The sequence below is a fragment of the Mizuhopecten yessoensis genome, unplaced genomic scaffold (assembly GCF_002113885.1).
Source record: "Mizuhopecten yessoensis strain PY_sf001 unplaced genomic scaffold, ASM211388v2 scaffold11013, whole genome shotgun sequence".
NCBI lineage: Eukaryota > Metazoa > Mollusca > Bivalvia > Pectinida > Pectinidae > Mizuhopecten > Mizuhopecten yessoensis.
This window is the reverse complement of record NW_018408835.1, coordinates 516781-530278: the sequence shown is the minus strand read 5'-3', so window position 1 is coordinate 530278 and position 13498 is coordinate 516781. Positions and strand designations below refer to the sequence as shown.

The 13498-nt window shown below is 35.8% G+C and overlaps 1 protein-coding gene across 1 annotated transcript in view; it reads right to left on the bottom strand.

Annotated features, from left to right (window-relative positions):
* The window catches only part of LOC110464603 (atrial natriuretic peptide receptor 1-like), a 405449-nt gene extending 395469 nt beyond the window's left edge, over nt 1-9980 (bottom strand). The window contains exon 1 of the mRNA XM_021519912.1: nt 7180-9980. Within this exon, the coding sequence (XP_021375587.1) occupies nt 7180-7882 (703 nt within the window). The 5' untranslated portion in view covers nt 7883-9980. The remainder of the gene's footprint in view (nt 1-7179) is intronic.
* Between the last annotated feature and the right edge of the window lie 3518 nt (nt 9981-13498).

Sequence of the window (13498 nt, the reverse complement as noted above, 5' to 3'; positions counted from 1 at the left end):
GGGTTTCATTTTGTACTAAACTTGTATTAAGTAACCATCCGTGTTAACAAACCACTATAAATATGCCCCACTGTAGGGTTTCATTTTGTACTAAACTTGTATTAAGAGACCACTTGTGTTGGAAGACCCCTTTCTGAATTTCCTAAGGAAGGTTGGCCGGTTGACACAGATTTGACAATATTCCAATGCACTTGGTTTTCTAGTTTTGTAATACCCAGCAAATATTAATAATTATTACCTCAATTTTATTGAACTCGTCAAATTGTCACAAGGAAGATTGAAATCAAAATCAATTAAAATCGAGCTGGAAACACATCATTTCTTTATATCGTTACAGCACGTCGCTCATAGTTGCATTTTATTTGTAGATAAATGCTGTTTATTCAAATGCAATCATTCCTATTCCACCACACACATATTCGTGTTCAGTTATAAAGTCATTTATATGGATACAATTTATATAACAAGCATTAAGAAACGGAAAGTGTGCCCTTACTTATGACATTTGATATCCTGGTCTAATGAAACAATGTGTTTTCAACTTAGATATGGAATTGCTCATCTGTGAAGAAATGTAGCTATACCAATCTCAATTTCTTGAGATGTAACACTTGAATACATATGAACTTTGGTAATATGTATTGTATATGTTAAATTGTCTTTCTTTCTGATTAAAGCATAAAAAATAAACATCTTTTAATCTAGATCCTGACTAATTTTTACTTTTGTTGCGCACAACCGGATTACGAGATGAAAACGACTTTCTTTATTATAATGATATCGCTTTCTACAATCCTCACTTCTTTATATTATCAATAGTGTTCAATTATATATGAAGAGACCGTCAACACCACAATAGAACAATAGAATAGAAATAAAAGTTCTGGAATGATTCAATTTCCCCAGCATGCCTGATACACACAGGGTTAGATTTTAAATAAGAAAACAAAACCTCAATCACTTCAGAACTATTATATTGGTACAGATCCATTCACCAGACAGTCACGTTAAAAGCTAAACAATGTTATGACTCTCGCCCCGCACGTGCGTGGTTCGGACAATGGTTTGCCTTTGTGATATAATATAACCTAAATTGATTTCAATAAAACAGCTCGTTAAGCACCCTCGTTGGTAGATGGCTGCCCTATTAGGCCGTATAATACAAACCCAGGGCAAGCAATCCGCAACGGACTCGATTTCTCAGCGGACTAATAGCATTCATGGCATATGGGTGAGGCTAAATATAGTTCCTTACTCAAAGCGAAACTTATTGTTTATATAGGGACATAACATAACAATTGATAAAAAGTACTCGCATGTACAGTCGACTTTGGTCATCACATGTATTATATATAAAACGGTTCCTCTAAAATTATGTTATATGAGAGGTTATCATCGGTCGCATGACTGTATTTTTTTTCATTTATGTTGTATCGTATTACTTTCAATTCGCAATAGGTGCAAGCAATAATCTGAGGAGCCGAAAGCTCATCACACCTGAAGACACATTTGAACTCCTCCGATTCAAAGATTGGAATAGTCCATTATGAAATCGCAGTGTTGAAGGAGTGAACATTAAGAAAAGACAAGATTGAATCCATGGTACCTTTTCATTTGTTTCAATACAATATTTCTGTATTTCAAGTTATGTTTGAGAAAGATGTTTTCTTTTGGGTTGTTATTTTATCATCGAGCGGTCAAATGATGCAACTATCTCAAAAGGCTAGTTGGTTGACTAGGGCTAGTTCCTAGCCGAGTTAGAAATTACGGGATGATGACCCACAGCCGGTATTACTTTGTTTCTTTTTTCGATGCTGTGTATTTCTATGAATAATATAAAAGTGCAGAAATACGTGCTCATGTATATATGTATGTGCCAAGGGTTTCCTGTGTGTCATTGTACGTATTTGCTTTGTAAGTATACAGTCGTTTCTGCAAAATTACCCTATGAATACGAGGTATAGTTTTCATTTCCTATTCCATTCTTTGTATTTGTACACAGTTTGCCTATCGGAGTGTACACAATATATATTGATTCAAGCAGGTCTTCGTATAAGGTTTCTGTTCTATTTCTCTCTCTGCTAAATTAAAACAGATTTTTTGTAAATTATTTCTAACACATACAGAAACTACAAAGACGTCTTGTATTATGTCATGGTTTATTTAAACCGTCACAATACAGTTCTAGGTACATGTCCCTGTATAAGGCGGAAAGATCAAACCAATACGAAAATAAACCTATGAATAACATCGTACGTTCGATTGAAAGGTAGTCATAATTGATTCGTACGTATTGTGCGATATTGCATTTGAGTAAAAATGGATTACCGTATCGAGCGGATATAGAACCCAAAGTTAGCAAGCTACACAATGAGAATATATATAAAGCAGTGTGAAAAGTTGGAGAATTACATCACTTGGCGAGGTAGAGTTTGGTTTATACGGTTAAATTTGTTATAGACAGCTGAGGTGTTTTAAGGACGTGCTTCCATGTGTGTTTTGTATATGAGTGTGTATGCAGGACGATGCAAGGTATGAAGGTGCATTTGCCTCCTTGTGATAGCGCGGATCTGATGTCGACTTTATAGTGCTATCTCACTGAAATATCATGCCGAACCCAACCACCGCAACATTCCATCTACCAATATTATACTTACAGTGGGTGAACCAGGTTTGCTTCCCCCCTTATTGCTGAACGTTAAGCAGAAAACAATTACTACCATTTTAAAGGACTTTGGTATGTACCGGCCTAGGGACAGAACCCATCAAAGCAAAAAGTGAGGTATCGCCAACCAGACACTACGAAACAAAAGGTAGAGATATCTCGTGTCCATAGCTTTCCATCTATTTATAACTGCAATTAAACTGCTCCGCGAACGACTGCCTACAGCTTCATGTGCCACCTGTCAATAACTCATGTGGAAACAACCTTAGAGACCGACTCTCTAAATCTACCACACGTATATTACTAGTAAAGTGTGCCACAGAGATAACCTGTCCCCATCTACCTACCGTAAAACATTACTGTAAAACCTCTGTATCAGAAAACCTTCTACCTCTACCACATCAAAATGTATATAGTACAAATATGTGGAAGGTATTCCCTGTCTATAGGTATCAACTATAAGTAACTACTGCTAACACTGCCTCACATGACGACTACCTGCTACCAATTATATACTTATTGTAAAAATAGGTACTACCAATGGGTGACTAATACCAATCTACCTTACAGATGCCCTGTCTTCAGTCTCTAACCCAAATCATAACAGAAAACCTTATAAAATAGGTACTACCAATGTGTGATTCATACCAATCTACTTTACAGATCCCCTGTCTTCAGTCCCTAACGCAAATCATAACAGAAAACCTTGTAAAAATAGGTACTACCAATGGGCGACTTGTAAAAATCGTCTTTACAGATCCCCTGTTTTTAGTCCCAAATGCAAAACATAGCTGTCAAGTCAACTTGAAAGACCATCTGTCTATAATGACCGGTAATGAGGTCACGACTTTCATAAATTATTAACTTACCGGTATATAAATAGTTTGATTACTCTCCCTAACTACCTATGATGTTCGTTTAAGGCAAGTAAGATGGTATGATAGACCCGTTTAATGCTACAGTGTTCATGTCTAAAACACTGAATAATCCAAAAGTCTGCATTTACTCCATCTAAAGGCAATCACTCTTTATTATACGTAATCAGGCTGTTCTGCATTTAATGAATGATTGTTTTTGCTGTTTCTTTGCATTGCCAGATGCATTAATGCGTAAACTTGTATTTACCAAATAAAGCACCAGGATTAGACACAATGTTTCTCAAGGTAACTATGCCTATGGTAAGGTAGGTCTCGTGAAAGATAATGGCGGTTTCAACCACGTCACTTTGCGCAAACGTACGCAAACTAAATCAACCTGTATTTTAATCCAGAAAGAAACTTTCAGTGCTTCAAATCTACGAAGATAACATGATCGCGGAGGGATATATTGCCATTGATAAGAAAACATCTTGATTGAAATATTCTTCTCTTAACACTCTTGTCACTAAGCATGCTGTATTGGATTGTCAGATTCCCATTCAACTAAAAGTACAATCAAAACATATGAACAGCCGTTTAAGGAATGAGCAGCGAGAACAGGCCAGATTGTATCTCCGATAGCTTTCGATTTGTTTCAATTATTCTTTGCGACGAAGCTTGGTATGTTGAAGGAAAAGAATAATGTAGGATTTGCCCAATGGATAATTTATTCTTCGTCCTCTGTACGACGTCTTAAAAACGTATCAGTGTTATTCTGTTGGTTTTTGTATCACCAATTATAATGATTCATTGCATTTAGCACGAGAAACGTTAGCAAAGTTAAAGGGTTGATAAAATATTTCGAAATGAAATATGACAAGTTACAAGAAAACCTGATGCAAAACAAGCAAAGCGGACGCAAGATAAATACTAAACACAACATCATGGATTGAGGAAATTCTAAAACAAAAGGGAAGAAAACAATGAAACAGAGGAGAAGCTGAACCGAAAGTAAAGACGATACCAGGAACGAAAAAGGCACTAAAACAAATGAGGAGAACAGCGAAAGAGCTTAGGCAATACCTGAACAAAAGGGGGAAAATTATAGATCTCGTGTATCCCTCAAATACCTCTCATTACACAATATGGTTTACTTGTATTACAGAACTGCAACATTATATACCCGAATACTAAAAATGAAAGTAAAAAGATATTTGTAACTAACATCTGAAATCTAGTAAATCATCCACGTTTTCTTTAAATATAATACATCTGGACACTCCAGGGGATGCTTTACTTCAAACAGTACAGTAGGCTGCAATAACTACAGCGGGAAACGCTCACCTCAGAAACTGTTAAATCGTTCCAGTAGAGTGGATCACAGTTATTATACTCCACTCTACACTCACATCTCCTTTAATTAAAAACCTTGACCGTATTTCCAATTCTTAGTAGTTGATAGGTTCCTAAGTATAGTATACTAACACGGTAGCTGTCACTTAATGCTAGCTCTGTGTGATTACACGTTTTACTATTTATCTTTCTTTTGAAGAATTGTTCTTAAAGACAACTGGAGACTACTTAACTGTGATGAAAGCCGTATATCAAACTCAAAATGTACAAAACATGAATAAAAGATTTACATAGAGAACCTTGAAAAAGAACTTCGATACAAGGACTAGTTAAAACAGGTTACTTTTGAACTTGTAATATTTCTATATTTGTTTACTTGAGAAAGACACGACCATTGCGACACGTGTATATATCCATGGTTTTATAATTAAAACTGTGATTTATAAATATTGATATCGATGGAAGTCCTGTAATGCTGTTTTATTGTATCATTGTAGATATAACTGTACTGGCAAAATATTTATGTTTCATACACTACTATATGGTTTTATTTAATTGTATTGTAGTATTTCTGGATATATGTTTACACTCCACAGTGTATTATAACGAATATTAATTTGCCCTCCTATATCCATACGACTGTGGAGTGGCTGTTTCAGACATACCCATAGTACTTCCTGCTGAACTTGCAACTCCGCGTTTTAACAAAACAAGTCCTATGACTAAGGGCTTAAAGCACAGCAGCGATTACCTAGAAGTTATAGCATACACAATGGTGACATAACTTTGAAATATTCTTCAATATATTAAAGCCATTGATCAATGTTTGAAGTTTATTTTTCTCTATCGTGTTTTGAAGTTGTAAATGTACCTTTGAGATGGGACTTCGAAAAGCCCTTACAATTACTTTTAACCTGGTATTCCTTTTTTTAAACTGATAAATAAAATAAATTTTTTTTTTTTTTTTTTTTTTAAAGTTACATCGTATGATTGCAGTGGCGCAGAGCGACCTGTCTTCGCTGGTAGGGCTCTCCCCAACCTAGGGTAGCGCACTTTGAGTCACTGCAACCTACATGTTAATGATAATAAGAAGGGTAGTCTCACAATAATCTAAGGTCGATATTGATCCCTATTACAAGTGGGTGTTTTTTTATGTTAAACAAACTATTTTAAGTTCTAGGAAACAGCCAACTGCAAGTATTTTATATGTACCAATGGAATTGATTTATATTTTGTACAAGTATTTTATATGTATTAATGAACATAAATGTAATTGTGATATGTGACACTTAAATAAACAAATTGAACTTGAACTTGAACTTGAATGTATATCCGCGTTCGAACAATACCCAAAGTATCTGTGCTACTAGGTTTTACATGGACCTGGATAGTCCGTGAGGGGATGACTCCACAGAAATTCAAAGTGTGTGGCAATTGTGAAAATATCCCTCGTGAAAGAATTATAAGTTTGGCAAGTCATTTACGACAATTTTCATTTTCTGAGAAGTCACTAAATCTCGTTGGTTTTTAATTTCGTTGACTTCATGGGTAATCTTCATCCACGAATTCATAGGTTCATGAAGAAACTATATATACATTTTTTTTCCGTTTGAATGGGTACTCGTAATTTACGAATCCATGTTACCAGAAATTGGTGTTTTGTCGGGGACCACAAAAATTGGGTCTCACGAAAATATCTGATGTCACAACGTAGCTTTTTAGAATGATGAAACTTATATCAGTTGAAGATTTCACTTCTTTTACCATAGAGTTTTAATAACTACGTAAATTTATCGGTAAAAAAGCTAAATTTTGAGAAACAAAATCAGCTAGTGCACTTATAGCGAATATTTATTTTTCTCGTAATTTTTTTTAAAATACTGACACAAGAGGATTTTAAATCGCTAATGGAACGGGACAATGTATATGGATCTTTCTTGAACAGTGTTTCATTTATGATGTATTTTGCGAAATATAAACAATAACATTCCTATCGTAATTTGTTTTCAATTTTGTTAAAATGATATGATGTTCTAAGCATGCTGGATATTGGGCCATATAGCCATATCACACCTCCAGACCCAACACGTCAAGCACAATAATAGCCATTACTACAAATTGTACCAGCATAACCTACTCCTTACTTCAAATAACACTGACGGTGTTTTATGAGATAATTTCTCTGCAGTGCAAAGTTTCTCTGACAGAAATTCGAACATTGTTGAATTCGCCCTCTCTTTCGTGAGCGAAAAATAAAACGGACGTCAATAATTTACGATTTACAGTATGTGTCGTTCTACTTACTTGAATACTTGGCTCCGACGTCCTCCCGAAGAACTTTTCCGTACGTAGACGGATCTGTTGTTAGCAGCGTGTAATCTCCTTTGATATCCGTCCTTTCGGTTTGAATTTCCTTAATAATTGCTGATCCGGCTAAGAAGCAGAATCTGTCCGAAATTGCGCTTTGACCATATGGGTCGTATAGAAGTTTCATTTTCGGCCACCGGTAATGAGCAATGGCGGCAAGAAGGAATCGTGTCATGGAGTCAAATGCCATTCCCATACGCGTTAAAGTTTTGTATTCGTTTTTTTTGTCTAAAAAATCTTGCGCAAGACCCCCAGGGGAGATAACCGGAAGTCCCCATTCGGGAGCGTACCTAGCCACTGCGGCAAGACTATAATCACAGACGGGGCCGAAGAATGCATGTCCACCGTCGTCCATGAACCGGAAGGCGGCTACAGGGGCCCGAACTGAGTCGCATTGAGTATTGTATTTTGTTACGTTTAATCTATGGAAGGGAAGTAACTCTCTTTTTCTGACCTCTACAATCGCCTCCTCTATTGCGGGCTCGACCATCATGCGAGAGAAATACGAATGGTTCTCTGGCACCATTAGCGCAATTTTCACATCAATTTGACTGAGTTCTATTTTGGGAAGAAGCGCTATTATGACCACGATCATTTGTAACATCACCGGAAGTGACCAGAATTCTACAGACGGCACCATGATACTTGCTAATGCACGTGACAAATCACGCAATAATTCCAGCAACGAACTATTTCCGCTTCAATATTCCTCCTCCGTAACCATTCACAATTTTATATCATGAAACTCATTTGATTGACATTTTTTATAACATTTTCACACACATTTTCCTCTATCGAATCCGACTCCAGAAAGGATCACAGAATATCCAGTATCACAATCGCAGGTATTCGCAGCCGAGAGTGAGGAGAACGACCAACGCCACTGGTTCCCTTACGGTATGGCGGCAAAGAGGAATATATCAGTCACTTACCAACACATTGCTAGTTGTATGCTAAGTAAACTTAATCGGACTCATCATGTTTTACATCTGTTTAATGGTCCTCGCTTAACGCATGTATATTAATTCGGCTATGCAGTAAAACTGCTTTCTGTTAAAACTATTTGAGGTATTGATAGTAAAATAACCTTAATGGTATCCGTTCAGTCGTCGTTGAAATATCAACAAAATTAGAGATTGTTACGTCATGAAAAAAATACCACGTGGATAAAAGGAACCCAAAGTTCGGTCGTCCAAATCAACAAAAAATAATGTAGGGTAATGAAATAGATTGAGCTCAATTACGTCTTTCCAATCGCCCTACTGTTTATTTCACCAGTTGAGGTAGTAAGCTTGATCAGATACAAGTTTTATTATACCTAGCAAAATGAAAGCGAATTTTGCTGGTTTAAGTGCGACACTGGCATAATTCAATATTGTGGAGACCCACTCCTATGGGAATAGGTTCAGGAACGTGCTAGTAATGTTACAGCTACAAGTGTAATATCAAAAACTAAAAAAGGAGAATTTTAAAAATCTGGACGCATTAGTTGTGAAACAAAATATATAAAAACAAATATAATAAAAAAATGTGTTATTCAAACAGATTGAAGGAGTGTTTACTTGAAATAGATCATAACGTCTAAAACCTAGAATATCGGAAATTTGTATCAAAAATAATACATCAATATTAGATGGGTTTAGGTATCACTATGTTCAAATACCAGCAAATCAGATATGGGGTTCATACGAATTCCCATTGAAAGAATCAATTCACTTGCATTTTTCCATTTCTTCCTGTATTTAACGCTAGAACACAATATCGAGTTTACTAATACAGTCACTTCTTCCGTGTTCATACAGTAATGATCTGTCCGATCTGTTCAATATCAGTATGATTATCGTCCTCGACTAATGTATGTATTTAACACATGTCTATATCACTGAAAAGGCCTGTCAATCAAAAGCACGAGACGTTATGCAAATTAGCCATCAAATTTTAAAAGAACGTGTCATTAATTTAAATCAATACTGATTAACCTTATCCTTGGCTCTGATTAATTCTATAAACTGTTCTTGTATCTGTTCTATGTTTTTACAATGAGTCACGACTTCAAGAAGATAATATATCGTAAGAAATTGAGTACCTTACCGTCATTGAGTAACGAACAATATTTTCGACAATATCCCACATGGATTATTTTTTTGCTGAATTTCACATAAACCAACAGCGTTTAGCACCTTCCCCCGGCTTTTCGTATTTGTTTACAAACTTGTGTATTTCCAAACAAGGTAAATATTAACACTCCCTTTCGTCGATAACCACTTCTCCATACACGTGTGTCAAAATTATATCCCGAGTGCTTTGTGGGTTTCCATGTTGTGTAAAATTTCTTTCAGACTTCCCGACTCTTTACGTTAATGTGTTAAGCTGATAATACGCTTCAAATCACGAATAAATCACACTTCCATTGTTTTATGATCATGAACGACATCCGAGTAAAGCTAGACTCGTCCGGATCACGTCTCCACCATACTCCGGTTTGAATGTTAGCGTGTGCGCGCGCCCCGGCGTGACACAGGTCCTTTTTCCTATGTATAATGCCCGTATGTAGCCTATCCAAGCAGTGTAAACATATCGTACGTGTGTATCACCCGGTCTGCTATCGTCACTTAGGACACTTGTGTTACTGATATGAACGCTATCACTAGTTATTTAAATTGACACCATAAGGAGATGTCGTGAAAAGTGGTGACAGTGTATCCCAGGCTGCTTACTAATACTGAATATTTACAGAGGTGAAGTAAATATCGAAAAAAAAAAACACCTGATTATAGAGCATGGTAATATTAAAAACCATTGCCATGTGTTTTATAATATGCTTATATGGACAGTATGTTGGGGGACCACAGTTATATGTGTTGAACGGGATTACGATAGCAGAGAAAGGCCGTTTTCATTTTCAATATCATTATTTGCATGGCGATCTATACATTCTTGAATGTAGCCTGATTAAGCCTCCCCTGACAATCGTCCATGACTCTAGATGTTTACTCTCCCCTGGTAATGATAACTTCTTTAGGACTGAGTAAGCGCTCGCGGTTTTTACAATGCAAACATACGTTAGAAAATTGTGCAAGAGGGTTTCATATTGAAAAGCTAGCAGACGTGTTATTATCGTTTTAAAGGTTTATATCCTTTTGAGTGTCTTCAATAAACATAATACTCCCGTATGGTTCTCCGTCTCAAATGTCTACAGGTGAATTATAAATGAGGATTTATTATTCAGTGTATCTCAATAATATCGCTGTCTGCTTAAAAAGCGCGTTATAAGATTTCTTGTGATTATCATCAGGAAGTTTATCATTTGTTTTTGTTTGATATCAAACCATTATTATCCTCTCTCCATAAGGATTTTATTCACATAAAAATGTTATATCTCTTAAATAAATATCACAGTATGGAACAAATTTATTTAGAAAAACGTATTTTTTTATAAATTCTAAAAATAGACAGTTGATGACTGTTATAATGTTTGGTATCGATGTTCAATGTTCAACGTTATTTTAGTGTTATTTCTCTTTGGGAAAATATGTACAAGTCCACGTTCGTGAAATTGTCTTGTGTATCGTTTTGAGCTGATACAGCTGTGCTATGAGCCACTCTGATTCCCGAATTTGCAATTCATTAACCTTACCCAACGAGGTTAAATAATTATTTTTTCATTTAACTTCATGGCATTTCAAGAAAAATAAAGATTAACGTTAAAACATAGATACATTAAAATTCCCAAGTTCTCATATATCCTGAAATACGTTGACTTTATGAATTTAACATTTCTACGTACACACCGATAACCTTATTATTTCCAGTACCTGCCTTATATTCCATGCACGTACATACCTCGTTGGATTAAAATACAATCATAGATTTCTGTGCAATATTTAAATAAAACCGATTCATAATCCCCTGGGGTTGTTATTTAGACATGCACGCGAGACCGCTCGCGAACAACATATGGTTGCGAAATCAAGAACTTTTCCGATTTAAACTGATATATGAGAAAAGGTCAATTATATTTCGGTGATAAATGTTCATGGGGAATACGAAACTAAATATATAAATCATTGCTTTGTTTTCGTTCGTTCTGGTATAGCATCCACGTTATACGGTCAGTTATTCCTAGCGGAAGGGTTAATTCATATCAAATTTGATACCGCTGGGAAATGACATATTGATCTATAATGAAATAGACACAAAATGCATTAACCGACACTGTGAATGTTGTGATGCTTTAACGTTACAAATGAATCACCCTCTGTCACTTTATGTTAATTTCAGTTGTACTCAAATGTAAATACGTGAACCTTCGACACTGAGATCAATTCATCAATGTAAACCTGAAATATATTTAGTTGATCAATGATGCGGAACAAGATATGTAATCCATTTGTTACGCCTCAGAGCGTTCACACGTAAACATAGAAATAAATGGTTAGTGTATCACAGATTGTATACACGTGTGCACGATATATATTTATAAGTGGAGGCAAACTTCCTGTCTGCTTGTCAAGTGGATTAAATGCTGGTCGTGGGTCAAGCTGTGCTAGTTGTGAGAGACACTCGGGATTTAACGAATTGAGCCTACACTTGTTGTATTTAAAATCAAATCTAAATAGAGTTTAATTTTAAGGCAATGCTTTATAAGCTTTTAATGTATGCATTAGTGCCGCCTTTGTCTCAACACTTTCTGTTTAAGAGTTTCGTAGAATTGGGTATGAAAAATACTAATTCTATCTCTTTTTAAGATAAAACAAATTCATAAAATTATATGCGAATACCTAATACTATACAGATATATTATATTTATATTATAAGTTATATCATTTTATTATCTTATTATTATATATTAATGTATAATCTCGATAACAAAAATATCATGTTTGGCTTGTATGATTACAGGGAATAGTTAATCACTGTATTGTTATATTTAGTTTACTCGCAAAATCCATAAACCCTTATCTGAAATCCCTGTGGGGTCAAACTTTTCCTAACAAGTTGAGATACTTAACACGTTACGAATTTTGCTACGATTAGTGTGATTGTTTGAATCAGGGAGAGAGACGGTGTATACGTATGTTTTACTAAGATCTCAAAACAAAATAGTTAATTCTCTGTTGGTCTGTCTAGCCTGAAACTCGTCATGACGACTATATTTCATCGAATATATAAATATGTTTTCACACCTTCCGGGCTTATGAATAAACTTAACACTGACTGTATATGTCCTGGTCGATACACACACTATGTCTACGTAACGAGCTGTAACATTAAACGCTAGGCACGTATAGCCAAAATATTCCAGGTGTTTTACTAAATCACAGCAAAACCCGTTAGACACGCTGATGGTCCTGAATATCGTCTAAGATTGCAAACAGTACCATGTACAGATTCGTACCGTAGCGAGCTATCCAGGTAGTGCGTCGGTGGTGCCGGACTCTCCCAGTAGCTATTATCTCAAGCGCTGGTCGTCGGAATGATCCCAAAGATAGATCCTTGGTGGTTTAAAACTATCTATATGGACCGGTTCGAGATTCCCGTTTCCTCTACATATCTATAAATAGATACTGCTGCATGGTTCAATACTCCTGTTAAAGGTGCCACGTCTGTGTCAAAATATGTCACGCTAGTAGGTTTAAATTATGCACTTTGGTATACGTGAAATATTTCCTAAGGCTGATCTCCACGTTAAAAGGTGTTTACTCATGTTTTCAGAAGTCAGGAGTCTTTTGAAACTTTTCATGAAATATTTTTCAGTTTTGTTTTTAGCTATGCGAATTACATTTTACGTTGTCGACTTCCTACACTTTCGTTTACATGGATTATCTCACTAAGTTGTAAGATCATGCATCACTCGTTCCGTATTTAGAATGCACTATCTTCTGTCGACTACGGTTGATTTACACCGCCTTATATAATAATTACCACATGGTACTTGTATGTATTCCAGCAACGTCACGAGAAAACATGTAGAAGACACACGGTGTAAATCCAGCTGAGAGGCTATCAGAATTCTACATCAGCTTGCGTGACTTGTAGAGTGGTAATGCTGGGGTCAGCCACACGTGTACCGGATACACACTTAACACAGACACACATACATTAGGTCCTTATTAAACATACAAGGTCAACAAAATGATTCCGGCAATTTCACACGTGTCCCTAATTTAAGATTAATGTAATGAATGCCGTCAGTAATATATTCTTCTTGAGAAAGCTAATAAGGGGCAATCAAAAAAGCACATATTTAATTAAG